Source organism: Sapajus apella, unplaced genomic scaffold (genome assembly GCF_009761245.1).
Source record: "Sapajus apella isolate SASKATOON/1434 unplaced genomic scaffold, GSC_monkey_1.0 scaffold21, whole genome shotgun sequence".
Taxonomy (NCBI): Eukaryota; Metazoa; Chordata; class Mammalia; order Primates; family Cebidae; genus Sapajus; species Sapajus apella.
This window is the reverse complement of record NW_022436961.1, coordinates 24,913,827-24,931,344: the sequence shown is the minus strand read 5'-3', so window position 1 is coordinate 24,931,344 and position 17,518 is coordinate 24,913,827. Positions and strand designations below refer to the sequence as shown.

The 17,518-nt window shown below is 41.8% G+C and overlaps 1 protein-coding gene across 4 annotated transcripts in view; it reads right to left on the bottom strand.

Moving 5' to 3' along the window:
• The window catches only part of PIWIL2 (piwi like RNA-mediated gene silencing 2), a 78,250-nt gene that overhangs the window by 51,129 nt on the left and 9,603 nt on the right, over positions 1-17,518 (bottom strand). For 3 of the 4 annotated variants that reach the window (XM_032288470.1, XM_032288472.1, XM_032288473.1), the window contains 5 exons: positions 17,195-17,275; positions 16,784-16,897; positions 3,445-3,633; positions 2,524-2,608; positions 1,705-1,794 (listed from right to left, as the gene is read on the bottom strand). In XM_032288470.1, coding sequence (XP_032144361.1) covers positions 1,705-1,794; positions 2,524-2,608; positions 3,445-3,633; positions 16,784-16,897; positions 17,195-17,275 — 559 coding nt within the window. The remainder of the gene's footprint in view (positions 1-1,704; positions 1,795-2,523; positions 2,609-3,444; positions 3,634-16,783; positions 16,898-17,194; positions 17,276-17,518) is intronic. The other variant, XM_032288471.1, reaches the window with a different exon arrangement.

The following is a 17,518-nucleotide window of genomic DNA, read 5'->3' as shown; positions in this document are numbered from 1 at the left end:
TAATCCCAGCACTTCTTTGGGAGGCCAAGGCGGGTGGATCACGAGGTCAAGAGATCGAGACCATCCTGGTCAACATGGTGAAACCCCGTCTCTACTAAAAATACAAAACATTAGCTGGGCATGGTGGTGCGTGCCTGTAATCCCAGCTACTCAGGTGGTTGAGGCAGGAGAATTGCCTGAATACAGGAGGTGGAGGTTGCGGTGAGCCGAGATTGCGCCACTGCACTCCAGCCTGGGTAACAAGAGTGAAACTGCATCTCAAAAAAAAAAAGAGAGAGAATTTTAAATGTCACTGACTCTTCCTCTTTTATGATGTATGGATCTTATTTCTTTCTCAAAGCATGTTTTGACTTTAAAATTCCTAAGGAGCCCATGAAACAGGAACAAAGGGGCTTGATTATACCTATTTAAAATGTGGGGCCGGGCACAGTGGCTCACGCCTGCAAGCCCAGCACTTTGAGAGGCCAAGGTGGGCAGATCCTTTGAAACCAGACTGGGCAACATAGCGAGACCCAGTCTGTATAATGAAAAAAATATTGAAAAAGAAATAAAATTTGGGAAAAAAAAAAATGTGGAAAAAACGCCATGTTCTAGGCATCCAGCCAAACACAGCAGAAGGGAAAACCATATTCAGTCTAACACTATATGCCATAGTATACTAGTCACTTAATGTTACCATAAGTCACTTTTTTGCCCAGAACTTGTCATGGTGTTTGACTCATTAATAGGTACTTGCTAAATATTTATTGTTGAGTAAAATCTAACAGGTATGCAGGAAGATTGTGGATCATAAAAGTGAGTTCTTTCTTTACTTTTCTGAGATGGATGAATTGCACAGCTGTTATTCCCTGTGAGGTAGGCATTAGGGTCAGTAAGTCAATAGGGCTATATAGATGTAGCTCTGTGATCGTAAAGTCATCAGGAAACTGGGAATTGTACAAAAAAGGCCTTGTCTGACACCGTAGGTGAAAGTAGAAGTATCGGAAGGTAAACATGAAAGTAATCTCTCACAGGATTTTGGAGCTTCACTTCAACCTCTTCCTTTATGATGTTACTAAAAACTGTATGTGGCATATAGGTCTAAGACAGGTAAGGACTGGAAAGCGAGGCAGCAGAGAAGAGCTCAAGTGTGGACAGCCCGAGGAGTTACAGACAGAGTGTTGTGGGTCGTCCCTCGGGGTCTGGACTCACACCGCCTAGGCGCCAGCTGCTGTACTCATCTCTGCTACTCAGGACACCCAGGGCCCCACAAGATAAACTTCTATCCTCATCTCCTGACTTGTTGGCTTGCTGCCTCATTATCTTCTCCACACCTTCAAGTAAACTGAAGGCTTTCAGAAACATTACAATAATCCAGTGCTCTCAAAGAACCTCACTCATGGTCATATGACCAGTTTACAATCATCCATCTGACTGGTGAGGATGAAGGCAGGGGTGTTTGTTTCTTCTTATTTTATAATCCAGTCCCTCTAGTGTTCTGACTTTCAAAAGGAAGTTCTGATATGCTCTTTCACATTGTGTGTGGGAAGGGACATGGGGTCATGTTTCACAGAGGAGAAAACTGGAGCCTGGAAGACGGACTTGCCCAGGTTACAATGCAAGCCAACATCAGAGTCAGAACCTGGCTCGGTTCTAACTCAAACTGCTAACCAAAAGGCTGCCACGCAAAGTGGGCCTTTCCTGCTGAAAACACAGGACTCTAACCTTCATGGCTCTGAAGTCCTTCTTCATCTTCTCTGGGATTCCGGTCATAAAAGAAAGCTCGGGTAGCAGCAGGATTTCCCCTTTTAGCAGCTTTGAAGAGAGAATGAAGAGGGAAAATAAGGCAGTACAAGAGGCTTGTGTTCCCCTGACCCATAAAGGACATGCCATGGCCCAGGGCTGGTCCTGCAGTGATATACCTTGCACATTTAAGGAGTGTAAAATCCTGGAGGAGGGGGCAGTGAAATGCTAGAACTAATTTATCCTTTCTCCCTCCGTCTCACTATACATATAACTTGTTGTATTAGGTCAAAGGAAAAATACTGAAACTCGAAGGCGAGGGAAAACTAGAAAAAACATTTGTCCCTCTTGGCCTCAAGACAATGGCAAGACAACGCCTCCTATTGTTAAGCAGCATGCCTCAGTCTCACTGTAACCTACTGGTCTTCAGTCTTCACATTTAAGACAGGGGAATCAGGTGACAAGGCACCTTCCTCAAGCCTCTGGCCCTGTTAAAATAAATGTCTATACCTTTCCTCACGGATTCAGTTTTAATCTTCCTTCACAGGCAATTATCCTTATCCCTTTAACCTAATAGCTTATGTGGATATTTAGCTGCACCTCATGGGAACTTCTAAAGCAAATCTTACCAGTGTGAGGGGTGCCTCTGGCTGGATGAAACAGACAAACCCTCGCACAGCGTTCCCCACCCACAATACAATCACTATTCCACAGCTCCCACAGAGCCATGTGGATGGCTAAAAGCTACTGACAGGATGAAGAACTTAAGGTGGAAGTATAAGTCTGACAGCCCCTACTCACCATCCCATGGTTATTCTGTCTCTCACTGGGCCTGTGGATCAGTAGGGGCTGGTCCTCTTCTTTAACTGTGATCCCATAGTTTTTGCTACAGGACAGTACAGGCAGGAAAAAATTTCAGAAGTGACATCACTATTCTTAGAGCAACATCGTCTGAGTCTCCTAACAACGAATGAGGTATACAATTTGCATAATACCCTTGTCAAGGACCCACTGGAAAGTGATTATATGTATTTGTAACTGGAAAAAGCAGGCTGAAATTATGTTGCAGTTACATATATGAGAAATAAGGCTAAAAATTCAGAAAAGACTTTATTAAAAAGCTCATCAGGCTAAAATAAAGGGCTTAGGCAACAGAAAGATGAAATGACAGTCAAATGATTAATGACTTGAATGTAATCTCTCCAGACTTCTAATAAAATCAGAAAAAGAAATACAATTCAGGCCAGGCACCATGGCTCAAGCTTATAATCTCAGCACTTTGGGAGGTTGAGGCGGGTGGATCACCTGAAGTTCGAGACCAGCCTGGCCATCATGGTGAAACCCTGTCTCTACTAAAAATACAAAAACTGGCTGGGCATGGTGGCACATGACTGTAGTTCCAGCTACTTGGGAGGATGAGGCAGGAGAATCACTTGAACCTGGGACAGAAGTTGCAGTGAGCCAAGATCATGCCACTGCACTCCAGCCTGGGGGACAGAGCAAGACTTTGTCTCAAAAAAATTCTCAAAAAAAAAAAAAAAACCTCAAAGCATACTCAGTTCAAATCCCACAAATAAGCTCATTCAACTTTAGACACATTACCAATTCAATTGTTTTTAAAGTGTCAAGTTGTATGCTACTGCAGAACTAAATATCCTGCTAGAGAATGTGGACTACATCCAACCCCCATCCTGAGGCCCAAACCCAGTCTCTTCTTGCTACCTGTAGTATTCCAAGAATGTGATCTCCTTCCCATCAGACATCGTGAAGCTATCCTTTGGAGTCTTATTCCAATCCACATCATCAATACGATAGGTACGATTGTTATATCGGGTGATGATAATATTGCCAACCAGAAGCTTAGTACACTCATCCTGGAAGTGTTCTTTATTCTGCTGATAAATGGCATGCCTTTGGAAAGAGACAAAAGACTTTTGGATCACAGTGTACACCCAGAACAATACGAAAGGGATAGGGGGTCAAGTAACTGAGGAATCTAATCACAGCTATATAGCACCAGAAGAAGGTTCCAGTTGTGTCTTTTAAAAGGTGGGACTCTTGGCCAGATGCGGTGGCTCACACTTGTAATCCGAGCATTTTAGGAGTCAGAGGCAGGAGGACTGCTTGAACCCAGAAGTTGGAGACCTGCCTGGGCAACATAGTGAGACCCTATTTCCTTGAGAAAAAAAAAAAAAAAGGAAAAGGCTTAAGAGCGCCTGAATTGCAGGAATTGAGAATGTAGGCCTACTGGGCATGATGACTTACACCTGAAGTCCAAGCTATTTAAGAGGTTAAGGTGGGAGGATCGCTTGAGCCCAGGAGATTGAGATCAGCCTGGGCAAAATGGCGAGACCCCAACTCTTAAAAAAATTAGAAAATTAGCCAGGCGTGGTGGTATACCTTGTAGTCCCAGCTACTCCACAGACTGAGTGAGGTGGGAAGATAGCTTGAACCCAGGAGTTTGGGGCTACAGTGAGCTTACAGTGTCACTACACTCCATCCTGGGTGACAAAGCAAGGCCATGTCCCCAAATTAATTAAAATTAAATTTTTAAAATTTCGTACTCTGAAATACTCAAGAATCATAGAAAGTTGCAAAATCTGGATGTAGAGTCTCATGCACAAAACTGCCAGGGCTATAATACCATTAACTAGACTACAGATCTTACTCCATTTTCATTGTTATTTACATATACTGGTGAGTTTGTGTATACAGTTCTCTCTCGTTTATAGGTTACCACAATCAGATATCAAACTGTTGCAAGTCACCACCAAGGGACTATTTCCTGTTGCCTTTTATAGTCACACTCCCTCTCCTTCCCTCGATCTGATAACTATCAGTCTATTCTCTACCTTTGTCATTTTGAGACTGCTACATAAATATAACTAAAAAGTGTGCAACCTTTTGAGATAAAGAAAACTTAAGCTGGGGGTAGGAATGGGAACCCATGGCAAGCCAACTACAAGTGGCAACGGAGAAAAGCAAAGTTCTGTTATCCTAGATTTGTAGTCTAAGTTGGGGTAAGCAGTGGATCGACCAGAAATTTAAGGGCTAAATCCTGGCAACCAGAAAGCCATAGAAGGTCACACATCCTTGGCTGACTGGGAAACCATCTATGCTTAGAAGAGAGCTAAGAAGTCTCAGCTGAGAGTAAAAGCCAAGAAAGATAGGAGAAGTACCTCTAATTTTGAATGCATTCTTCAATCAACACACAGATCCATTAGCAGAGATGGAAGTCTTATGGGCTCAAGGGGTTTGAGTACAAGTGCGCTCCAAATCATTACCTGAATGACTGAGCTCTACAGACAAGGGGGTGATCCCTAGGAAGCCAGGTTAAAATATGATAATAAAGGAAAAACCGAGCAGAGACATAAGCAGCTGCACGCCACAGGGGTAATGGAGTCTTTAGTCTAAATATGGATAGGTTAGTTTAAAAAAAAAAATCAGAAAAGTAGGCCAGGCGCGTGGCTCACACCTGTAATCCCAGCACTGTGGGAGGTCGAGAAAGGCAGATCACGAGGTCAAGAGATAGAGACCATGATGGCCAACATGGTGAAACCCCGTCTCTTCTAAAAATACAAAGATTAGCTGGGTGTGGTGGCACACGCCTGTAGTCCCAGTAACTCAGGAGGCTGAGGCAGGAGAATCGCTTGAACCTGGCAGGTGGAGCTTGTAGTGAACCAAGATTGCGCCCCTGCACTCCAGCCTGACACTAGAGTGAGACTCTGTCTAAAAAAAAAAAAAAAAGAAAAGAAAGAAAAGAAACAAAGCTGTGATAACCAAACATGTAACAAAAGGAACTCGGACCTTTACCTGACATCATCTGTAAAAGTTAACTCAATATGGATTGCAGATCTAAATATGAGTCAAAACTATTCTAAAAGAAAACAGAAAATCTTTGTGACCTTGAGGTAGGCAATGGTTTCTTGAATATGACACCAAAACCAAAACTTATGAAAGAAAAAGTATAAATTAAGACTTACTTCATCAGAATTAAAAATATTTACTCCTTAAAAGGAACCGCTTGGCCAGGCATGGTGGCTTACGCATGTAATCCCAGCACTTTGGGAGGCTGAGGCAGGTGGATCACTTGAGATCAGGAGTTTGAGACAAGCCCGGGCAACATGGTAAAGCCCCATCTCTACTAAAATTACAAAACTTAGCCAGGTGTGGACTTATGCACACACCTGTAGTGCCAGCTACTCGGGATGCCAAAGCATGAGAATCACTTGAACCTGGGAGGCAGAGGCTGCAGTGAGCTGGGATTGCACCACTGCACTCCAGACTAGATGACAGAGCAAGACCCTGTCTCAAAATAATAATAATAATATAGCAAAAGAATAAAAAAAGGAGGCCGAGGCGGGTGGATCACGAGGTCAAGAGATCGAGACCATCCTGGTCAACATGGTGAAACCCCGTCTCTACTAAAAATACAAAAAATCAGCTGGGCATGGTGGCGCGTGCCTGTAATCCCAGCAACTCAGGAGGCTGGGGCAGGAGAGTTGCCTGAACCCGGGAGGCGGAGGTTGTGGTGAGCCAAGATCATGCCATTGCACTCCAGCCTGGGTAACAAGAGCGAAACTCCGTCTCAAAAAATAAATAAATAAACAAACAAACAAACAAACAAACAAAAGGGACAGCTGGCCGGGTGTAATGGCTCACACCTGTAATCCCAGCACTTTGGGAGGATCACTTGAGCCCAGGAGTTCAAGAACAGCCTGAGCAATGTGGTAAAACTCCACTTCTACAAAAAAAAATTTTTTTAATTAGCTGAGTGTGGTGGTGCATGCCTGTAGTTGCAGCTACTTAGGAGGGTGAAGTGGGAGGACTACTTAGCCCCGGAGGCCAATGCTGCAGTGAGCTGTCATTGCACCACTGCACTCCAGCCAAGAGAGCAAGACTCTGTCTCAAAAAAAAAAGTCACCATTAAGAAAAATGCAAAGACAAGCTACAAACTGGAAGAAAATATGTGCAAATCATGTGATACTTGCATATCATTCACCTGATAATGGATTCATATCTCTTATATATAATGAATTACTGCATAACTCAGTAAAAACAATCTAAATATTTAAAAATAGGCAAACGATATGAACAGATACTTCACCAAAGCAGACAAATGAATGCCAAGTACACACAGGAAAAGATGCTGTACATCATTATTCACTAGGAAAATGTAAATCCAAACCATAACTGGATACCAGTGCATACCCATTAAAATTTCTAAAATGAAAACTGACTATACCAAGTATTGGTGGGAATGCGGAACAACCTGAATTCTCAGGCACTGCTAGTGGGAATGTAAAATGATACAGACACTTTGGGAAAGAGTTTCTTATACAACTAAACACACACCTACCACATGAAGGTATCTACTAACCAAGAGAAATCAAAGTATATGTCCACACCAAGACTCGTACACTATTATCTATAACAGCTTTATTTGTAACAGCCAATAGCTGGAAAGAACCTGCAAACAATGGGTGAATGAATTGTGGTAATCCACAAAATGGAACACTATCCAGCAATTAAAAGGAATGAACCTTTGCAACATACAACAAGGGGAATGATTTCAAAATAATGTTGAATCGAAGAAGCTAATCGAAAAACAATAGCAGGCAGGCAGACGGGTGGGTGGGCTGTCGGGTGGGTCTTCTTCCTTGCCCTCTTATGCCTATAATCCCAGCACTTTGGGAGGCTGAGTCTGGGTGAGAGAACTGCTCGGGCCCAGAAGTTTGAGACTAGCCTGAGCAACATAGTGAGGCCCCATCTCTATTTTTTATAAAAGAAATTTATATAGTTGGGCATGGTGGCGGGCGCCTGTAATCCCAGCTACTCAGGCTGAGGCAGAAGAATTGCTTGAACCTAGGAGACAGAGGTTGTGGTAAGCAGAGATTGTACCATTGCACTCCAGCCTGGGCAGCAATAAGAGACTCTGTCTCAGAAAAAAAAAAATTATAAAAGAAAAACAGTAAAAAAGAAGAAGAACACAATGATTCAATTTATATGAAATTCTAGAAAATGCAGATTAATCTCTAGTGACAGAAGGATGACCAGCATTTTCTGCCCACGGGGTACAGAGGAGGAACAGAGTGGGAAGAGGATTCGGAGAGACCTGAGTACATTTTGGGGGAATAGCCATGACCATTTTCTTCACTGTAATGTTTCATAGGTGAAATACATAAAATATGCATAAATATATCAAAACTCATCCAACTGCACACTTTCAATATGTGTGGTTTTTTTGTGGATGTCAATTGTACCTTTACACATCTGAAAAAAGAAATTAATGGAACAAAATAAAAGATCTGGAAACAAGCAAACAGATTAGTACTGAGTGTAGAATAAGGTGGCATTTCAAATTTGTAAGAAAAAAGATCATAAAAAAACAGGTTAGTTTGCTAGCCAATTTTAGAAAATTCCTTATGAACTTAAGATTAATATCTAAGAAACTAAACAATAAAACTAGATGAAAACAAACATTCATAGATTCCTGAAAATAAAATCAAATTCCTACAAACTGGAAAAGATGGATTACTGTGTCGCCATAGTAACAAGTAGCCATGAGTTTTAAGCCTACGTCAATTTACTTCAGCAAACACACTTTGCAAGCCAACTAATCAATGTCATCCCCTTGTTTCTGTAAAGCAGCCAATCAGGGGTGACTTAATCCAATATGCATACCTCTGTGGGCAAATCAATCCACAAGAGTCTCGACTCAGTAACTACTCTTCTTCAGAAAGTGCTGACCTACTTGTCTATCTGAAAGCCTGCAATCACTGAACTGTACTCTGCTCAAATATTTTATATAAGACCAATAGTCTCTAACTGCAGTAAGCAAGAAATTCAGCTTTCTCTTTATTTCAGATAGAACAGAGGTCTCACGATCCTCTGACAATTCTGGAGATCCAACCGAGATTATTTTGAAAACTCTTTCCAGGCAACATTCCAGGGATTCTCAGACGAACCATGCACTCACTGGCTCCTTGTGTTTAACTTTCTTCTTAAGATCTGCTGTCGCCGGGCGCGGTGGCTCAAGCCTGTAATCCCAGCACTGTGGGAGGCCGAGGCGGGTGGATCACGAGGTCAAGAGATCGAGACCATCCTGGTCAACATGGTGAAACCCTGTCTCTACTAAAAATACAAAAAATTAGCTGGGCATGGTGGCACGTGCCTGTAATCCCAGCTACTAAGGAGGCTGGGGCAGGAGAATTGCCTGAACCCAGGAGGCGGAGGTTGCGGTGAGCCGAGATCGGGCCATTGCACTCCAGCCTGGGTAACAAGAGCGAAACTCCGTCTCAAAAAAAAAAAAAAAAAAAAAAGATCTGCTGTCAAGTGAGTCAATCCCAACAACCATCTGAGGTGTGACTAGTTTTATTAAGCTCTAGTTGCTGAATTTATTTTGTTATCCCAATATTTATAATCAAACAGGTCTTTGTCATTAGCCTTAGGTCTTTATATAAGGCAATTAGCTTGCCTGCTTACATAAAATAGACCTTTTGGTTTAGAAGTACAGCCTTTGGTATATAATTAGATCTAGATCTGTGTATGAGGTCACTAGCCTTTTTGTTTTGAAAGTATATCATTTGAAGATATTTTTGCCATTTACTTTTTTTTTTCAAATAGGGTCTCACTCCATTGCCCAGGCTGGGGTGCAGTGGTGTGATCACTCACTGCAGCCTTGACTTACCAGCTCAGGTGATTCTCCCACCTCAGCCTCCCAAAGTGCTGCGATTACCAGCATGAGCCACCATGCCCAGTCAATTATATTTTTCATTTGCTTGCTTTGCTTTTGCAGTTGTTTATACTTATAATGCATTTTTGTTTGTTCTGGACTGTCTTTTCTGCTCAATATAAAGAGTAGTACTCTTTAGGAGAAGCCAGATAAGGCTTCAAACCAATTCAGGCCATTCTTGAGAGCTTATGGTTGGAACCCATTAGACCAACAAGCCAATTGTAAAAATTTAGTCAAATTCCATAACTGCAAATGGTTCTTATCAGTAATTTTTCATCCACTGACCCCGATCCTTCTCCTAAACTATAAGTTCCCATTTTTCCTTGTTGTATTCAGAGTTGAGCCCAATCTCACTCCCATACTGCAAATCTCCATTACAGGGGTCCTTCTGCCCACTGCACTGGTTCTGAATAAAGTCTGCCTTATCATTCTTTAATAAGCGCCATGAAAATTTTTTCTTTTTAACAGAAATCACAACTAGATGCATTACAGTAAAGCTCTGAAAGCCAAAGATTAAAAAAAAGTAAAAAATAGCAGTATCACTGGTGGTTGATTTACCAACACAAACAATGTAAACCAAGGGCCAGGTGCAATACCTCACACCCATAATCCCAGCACTTCAGGGGTCAAGGTAGGAGGATAACTTGAGGCCAGGATTTCGAGGTCAGCCTTGGCAACACAGTAAAACCACACCTCAACAAAAATAAAATAGGCTGGGAACAGTGCCTCATGCCGGCACTTTGGAAGGCTGAGGTAGGAGAATGAGCCCAGGAGTTCAAGACCAGCCTTGGCAACATAGTGAGATGCTGTCTCCACTAAAAATTAAAACATTAGCCAGATGTGGTGGTGCATGTCTGTAATCCCAGCCTCTCGGGACACTAGGTGGGAGGATTGCTTGAGTCCAGGAATTTGAGGCTGCAGTGAGTTGTGATTCTGCCACTGCATTCTAACCTGGGTGATCAAGTGAGACTCTGTCTCAAAAAAAAAAAAAAAAAAAAAAGGGAAAGAATGTAAGCCAGATAATATTTTCAAAGTGCGGAAAGAACTACTACACTCAGAATTCTAAGTTAAAGACAAGCTGGAAAACATTTTTAGATAAAAATTAAAAGAATTTGTCATCAGCAGAGTCCACATTAAAGGACATATTACAAGCAGTTTTTCAGGCAAAGGGAAAGTAATCCCACATAGAATCCTAAGAGATGCAGGAAGGAATAAAGAACAAATAAAATTTCAGAAGACAACATTAAAGAAAAACTCCCAAAGATCCCAAAAGGCCAGGATGGAGTGAGGAGAGATATACAAAGATTCTGGAATCAGAAGTTAAAGCGGCTTTAGATCTTTCAACAGTAAATCTAAAAGCAAGGACAATGGAGTAGTGCCTTGAAAATTCTCAAGGAAAAGTATCTCCAACCTAGAGTTATAACCTAGAGTTATATATTCAATCAAACAACTACTTTGTAAACTAAAGACACTTTTCAAACATGTATGGTCTCAAAATCATTTCCTCCAATGCACCCTTCTTCTGAAAAATACTAGAGTATGTATACTACACCAAAACAAGGGAATAAATCAAGAAAGTAGCAGTTGTGAGATGTGACATATAGGAGATTCCCCGTAAGGAGGGAAGTGGAACCTCAAGACAGTGATGGTCCAGCTAGCCTGGGGAGCAACCAGCCAAACAGAAGCCCATCAGGTTCTGACAGACATTTCTAAGAGGGTGTTGAATTCAGTAGGAATGGGTCATTAAAGGAATTGAGAACTTAACAGTGACATAAGAAAGTAACCTTACTTAGTAAACCTTAGTTTACTCACTGCCTTTCAGAAGTATGCAAACCATTCCTGGGCGATGAAAAGAAAAGCTGCTACATTTTTAAACACTGAGCTCTTCTCATCTCCAGGAAAATAACTGCTCTTCTGTGGTTTTCAGTGATCCATGAGAACAGGGAACAAAGGTGGTAGAACACCAAGCTAGTAACAGCTACAGGGGACAAGGGCGGACTGAGCCTGCAGAGCTCCCTGACAGCCATGGACATGCTCTCTGGGCTGAGCACTTGGGCAACAGGGTAATGTCTGACACAGGACTTCTCATTATCTTGGAGAAGAGTTTCTCAAAGCTAGATCTAAAGTGATCTAGACCACCCCAAAAATATGATATTTGGGGGGAAGAGGAATGAAACTGACAAAATATCTAGTGTTTCAATGTATAGTGAAGGGATTACACAACTAGGATTGAATCTGAGCTTAAATTAGTGGTAAGTACATATAAAATTACATACAAATAAAATTTCAGAAGACAACATTAAAGAAAAACTCCCAAAGATCCCAAAAGGCCAGGATGGAGTGAGGAGAGATATACAAAGATTCTGGAATCAGAAGTTAAAGCGGCTTTAGATCTTTCAACAGTAAATCTAAAAGCAAGGACAATGGAGTAGTGCCTTGAAAATTCTCAAGGAAAAGTATCTCCAACCTAGAGTTATAACCTAGAGTTATATATTCAATCAAACAACTACTTTGTAAACTAAAGACACTTTTCCTTTAAAAAGCTGGGCATAGTGGCACAAACCTGTAGTACCAACTACTTGGGAAGCTGAGGCAGAAAGATCACTTGAGGCCAAGAATTCAAGGCTGCAGTGAACTATGATCATGCCTGTGAATAGCCACTGCACTTCAGTCTGGGCCATAAAATGAGACCATGTCTCAAAGAAAGAAGAAGGAAAGGAAGGAAGGAAGGAAGAAAGCAATTTTTTTTTAAATTCAAGATAAATAACTGTGCAGAAAATAAAAACAAAATACATTTCTTTTTTTCCCCTAGGCGAAGTCTTGCTTTGTTGTCTAGGCTGGAGTGCACTGGCACAATCTCAGCTCACTGCAACCTCCGCTTCCCAGGTTCAAGCGATTCTCCTGCCTCAGTCTCTGGAGTAGCTGGGACTATAGGCCAGCTCTTTTTTTTTTTTTTTTAAACAGAGATAGGATTTCACCATGTTGGCCAGGCTGGCCTCAAGCTCCTGACCTCAAGTCATCCACCCACCTAGGCCTCCCAAAGTCCTGGGATTATAGGCGTGAGCCACTGTGCCTGGCCAAAACAAAATAAATTTCAATAAATATGGAAAGACGTGTCATATTTTTCAATAGGGAAGACTCAGGGAACATTATCCCTAGTCAATGACCAACAACATGCCAAATGACTTTTTTTTTGTAGACAGAGTCTCACTTTGTCATCCAGGTTGGAGTACAGTGGCACGATCTTGGCCCACTGTAACCTCTGGGTTCAGGCAATTCTCATGCCTTAGCCTCCCAAGTAGCTGGAATTTCAGGTGTGTGCCTCCATGCACGGCTAATTTTTGTATTGTTAGTAAAGACAGGGTTTCACCATGTTGGCCAGGCTCGTCTGGAATTGCTGACCTCAAGTGATCCGCATGCCTCGGCCTCCCAAAGTGTCAGTATTACAAAGGTGAGCCACCCTGTCTGGCCAAAACAAAATAAATTTCAATAAATGGAAAGACATTCCATTCTTTTATTTATTTATTTATTTATTTATTTATTTTAAAGACGGGGTTTCACCATGTTGGCCAGGCTGGTCTTCAACTCCTGATCTCAGGTGATCCCCCCGCCTCAGCCTCCCAAAGAGCTGGGATTACAGGCGTGAGCCACCGCGCCTGGCTAAGACATTCTATATTTTTCAATAGGAAGACTCCATGAACATTCTCCCTAGCCAATGCTCATCAAAATGCTGACTGACTTTTTTCTTATTTTCACTAAATTATTCAAAAGATCAAATGAAAGAATATGTGGGTGACAATTACCATGAAAATTCTGAAAAAAAAATTCTGACAAATATCAAAAACCAAAAAAAGTACAGTATTTTAGACAGAATCACATTGGTTTGGACAAATGGATTAAACTGAAATGTTCAGAAATAAATCCAGATATTTTAGCATATAAGGCAGTGATTTAAATCTGTGGAAAAAATGTTTTTCAATAAATTATATAATAGTACAGAGACAAACATGATAATCCCAACTTCATATCAAGATAAATCCATAGGGTTTAAAACACTGAAGACAGGCAGGGCACAGTGACTCACACCTGTAATCCTGGCACTTTGGGAAGCCGAGGTGGGTGATCAGCTGAGGTCTGGAGTTTAAGACCAGCCTGGCCAACATGGCAAAACACCACCTCTACTAAAAATACAAAAATTAGCAGGGTGTGGTGGCCCATGCCTATAATCCCGATTACTCAGGAGGCTGAGACAGAAGAATCACTTGAACCTGGGAGGTGGAGGTTGCACTGAGCCGAGATCACACTATTGCACTCAAGCCTGGGCAACAAGGGTGAAACTCCATCTCAAAAAAAAAACAAAACAAAAAATTGAAAATAAAGGTAAGTAGTTCTTTTTTTTTTTTGAAGACAGGGTCTCACTTGCCCAGGCTGGGGTATAGTAGCACTACCATAGCACATTGCAGCCTTGAACCCCTGGCCTCAAGTAATTCTCCCACCTTGGCCTCCCAAAGTGCTGGGATTACAGGCATGAACCAGACCATCCCTGGCTAAGTACATCTCTCTAGGCAGAAAAGAAAAGGCATTTACTGAACGTACACGCAAGAAAACTAAATATATAAAATCAAAGGCAGAAACCATAAAAAAATAGTAAATCTGAAGACACATTTTATTTACTATTCTTGAACATTTACTACATGCAATTAAATAAAACTTACAGAAGGCAGTTGGCTTGGTCTGGGCTCCTGTACTATGCCCAACAGAACAAACCGAAATGGAGTTACTCATGCTGAAGTTCCATGCCACCAAATAGAAACTAAGGTGTTTCTCTGACTTTCTGAGAAATCAGGAGAGAGAGATAATAGCCAAATCCCCAAACAGGCCAGTTTTAGCATGATAAAGATGTTCCCTCTGCTTTAACCTTTACAAGGAAAGTATCAAATGACCAATCTGCTTTTTTCTCTGTTTCTATTTCCTTGGTCCTTTTCTGTCCATAAGGCCAAACTCCACTGCTCAGCTCATAGAACCCTCAAGGTGTTACCCAATTCATGAACTGTAAATAAAAGCCAATAATTGTGTCTTCTGACAGTGGTAAGCCCTATATTAGGTCTAAGTGTAAAGTGTGATCAAAAAAGACACAGCCTCTGCCAGAGGAGCTGACAGTCATAGAGAGACAGAATAAATAATTACAGAAAAGTTCAAGATATCTTCAACTTCTCTTACTCCACAAGGTGAGGAAATTGACTTAAGCGCTACTTTCAAAATATAGATGTCCAGAATCTGACTCCTTACCACCTCCCCTGCTACCATCCTCCCAGCTCCACCAATTACAACAGCCTCCTAACTGGTGTTCCCACTTCCATCCTCACTCTGCCAAGTCTATTCTCCACATAGCAACAACAGGGATCCTTTTACAACCCAAGTCGGGTCTTGCCACTGCTCTGCTCAAAGTCCTGCATTTCACTCAGAGTGAAAGTTAAAACCCCCACAAAAGCCCTACAAAGCCCCACGTAATCAGCTCCTCCATTTGCTCTGCCCCTCCATCACCCTGCTTGCTCACTCGGCTCTAGCTACCCTGCGTGCACCTGCACCAGGCCTCTTTCTGTCTTAAGGTCTGTGTCTGAGCTGTCCACCTGCCAAAAGCTTCTCCTCCCATATATTCACCTGGCTAACCCCCTACCTCTTTCAGGTGTTTGCTCAAATGAGCTTGACCACTCTACTTGAAACTACAATTCTCCACCCCTTGCCCCACTACTTCTGATTGCCCTGACCCTGTGCTCTACTTTTTCATTTTTCCATGGCTCTTACTGCTTTTAATACAAGTATACAATTTATTATATTTATTATTTACTGTTCATCTCCCCTGGTGACAACATAAGCTCCGTGAGGGGAGGGATCTTTGTTTTGCTATCTGATAGGTCCTAAGACTCTGGTTCATAACTGCAGCTTGGAAAGTATACTCTGAAGCAATGAATGAAACGATTAGAGAATCAAAGATTTACAAGCCTGATAACACCGAGTGGTTGTACATAGCTGACGGGAAAAGAAACTGAATAAATCTTCTACAGGGTAATTTGTCAAGATGTATTTAACTATCATATTATATTAAATATATATTAAAAGGCTTTAGAATGTTCAGCCCTTCCATTAAGTAATTCTACTTCTGAGTACATGCCCTAAAAAAATCAGATGTACAGAGACTTATGTGTAAGATGGGACATGCAACCATTAAAAATTGCACACATCTGGCCGGGCACAGTGGCTCACGCCTGTAATCCTAGCACTTTGGGAGGCTAATGTAGGCGAATTGCCTGAGCTCAGGAGATTCAGACCAGCCTGGGCAACATGGTGAAATCCCATTTCTACTAAAATAAAAAAAATTAGCCAGATGTGGTGGAGTGCACCTGTAGTCCCAGGTTGAGGCAGGAGAATAGTTTGAACCCAGGAGGCAGAGATTACAGTGAGCCGAGATCACACTACTGCACTCCAGCCTGGGTGACAGAGAGAGGCTCTGTCTCAAAAAAAAAAAAAAAAAGAAATTAGGCATGGTGGTGGCGGGTGCCTGTAAACCCAGCTACTTGGGAGGCTGAGGCAGGAGGCCTCAATCAATTGAACCTGGGAGGCGGAGGTTGCAGTGAGCCGAGATCCTGCCACTGCAGTCCAGCCAGGGCGACAGAGTGAGACTTCGTCTCAATTAAAAAAAAATTATACACATCTGTATTTACTACAGTAACATATACATTGTATATAATTATATGCAAACTCAGGATGTGCATATATCAAACCAAGTTCTCCCAACCACAAATTTAAATAAAATTCCTTCTCAAAGCACAGCAGATGTCTATTTAGATGCTTATCTCAGTAGGACTTAAGGACAAGCACACATATATTCAGTTCAGTTATTCTGTAACTAAAAATCCAAATAGGGTCAGGTGCCACGGTTCATGCCTATAATCTCAACACTTTGGGAGCCTGAGATAGAAGGATCCCTTGAAGACAGGAATTCAAGACTAGCCTGGGAAATATAGCAATACTCTGTCTCTACAAAAAATAAAAATAAATTTAAAAATTAGCTGGACATGGTAGCACGCCGTAGTCCTGGCTACTCAGAAGGCTGAGGTGGCAGGATCACTTGAACCCCGCAGTTCAGGGTTACAGTGAGCTATGATCAAACCACTGTACTCCCGCCAGGGTGACAGGACAAGACCCTGTCTCTCAGGAAAAAAAACAAACAAACAGAACAATGTCTAATCTGTATTATTACCAGCTGTTACTGAACATTTCAGAAAACCATCAGCATGTTAAAGATAGGTCCCACCATTCACTCACATGACATCCAGCACAGAGTCATTCCGGATGACCTTATGAGAGACATCAGCCAGCAGGAAGAGCCCTCCGTCTGTCCTTCGGATGCTAGCTGCATAGCCTGGCCAAATCTGCAATCTGGAGAGAGAGGTGGTCTTAACTGTAGAGTTTTCAAAGAACACAGATACTTCCATGCCCCCAGGTGAATAATACTTTGAGGTGATACTACCCTTCCCTAAGAGTAATGAGAAAGCCTCAGGAAGCTAAATTAATCCACATCATTGCAAGCTTACCAAACAAAGGAAGAGATTTAACTGATAAATTGTATTCACTACCATAAACTGCCTCTGAGATTATGGTATTAAATACAATGGTTGTAATGAAAAATTTCTTTCCAGAACATTCAAAAGTGAGGAAGAGGAAAAAAATACCAACCTGTGTTGCTGGAGTACCACAGCACTTGTAGGGTCATAAAAGTTTCTCCCCACAAGCTTCATATCTAAAAGTTTCATTACCCTGAAATAAAAAGCAAGTATGAGTTTCCTAAAAGAAGAATAATAAAATTATGTTCCCTTATTCTTAGCTGCATTTGCCTTTGGAAGTCTTAACGGTCAGAAATGTTTGTGCTCTTTGCAGAAGATAGCTTTTATAATGAGAACCGTCTTGTTAAAAGAAAACCAAGTCACCAAAGCATTTGACTGAAAAAGGAAAGCAAAATGACTGTACTCTTTTCCACTTACTAGCTGAACAAACACTGAG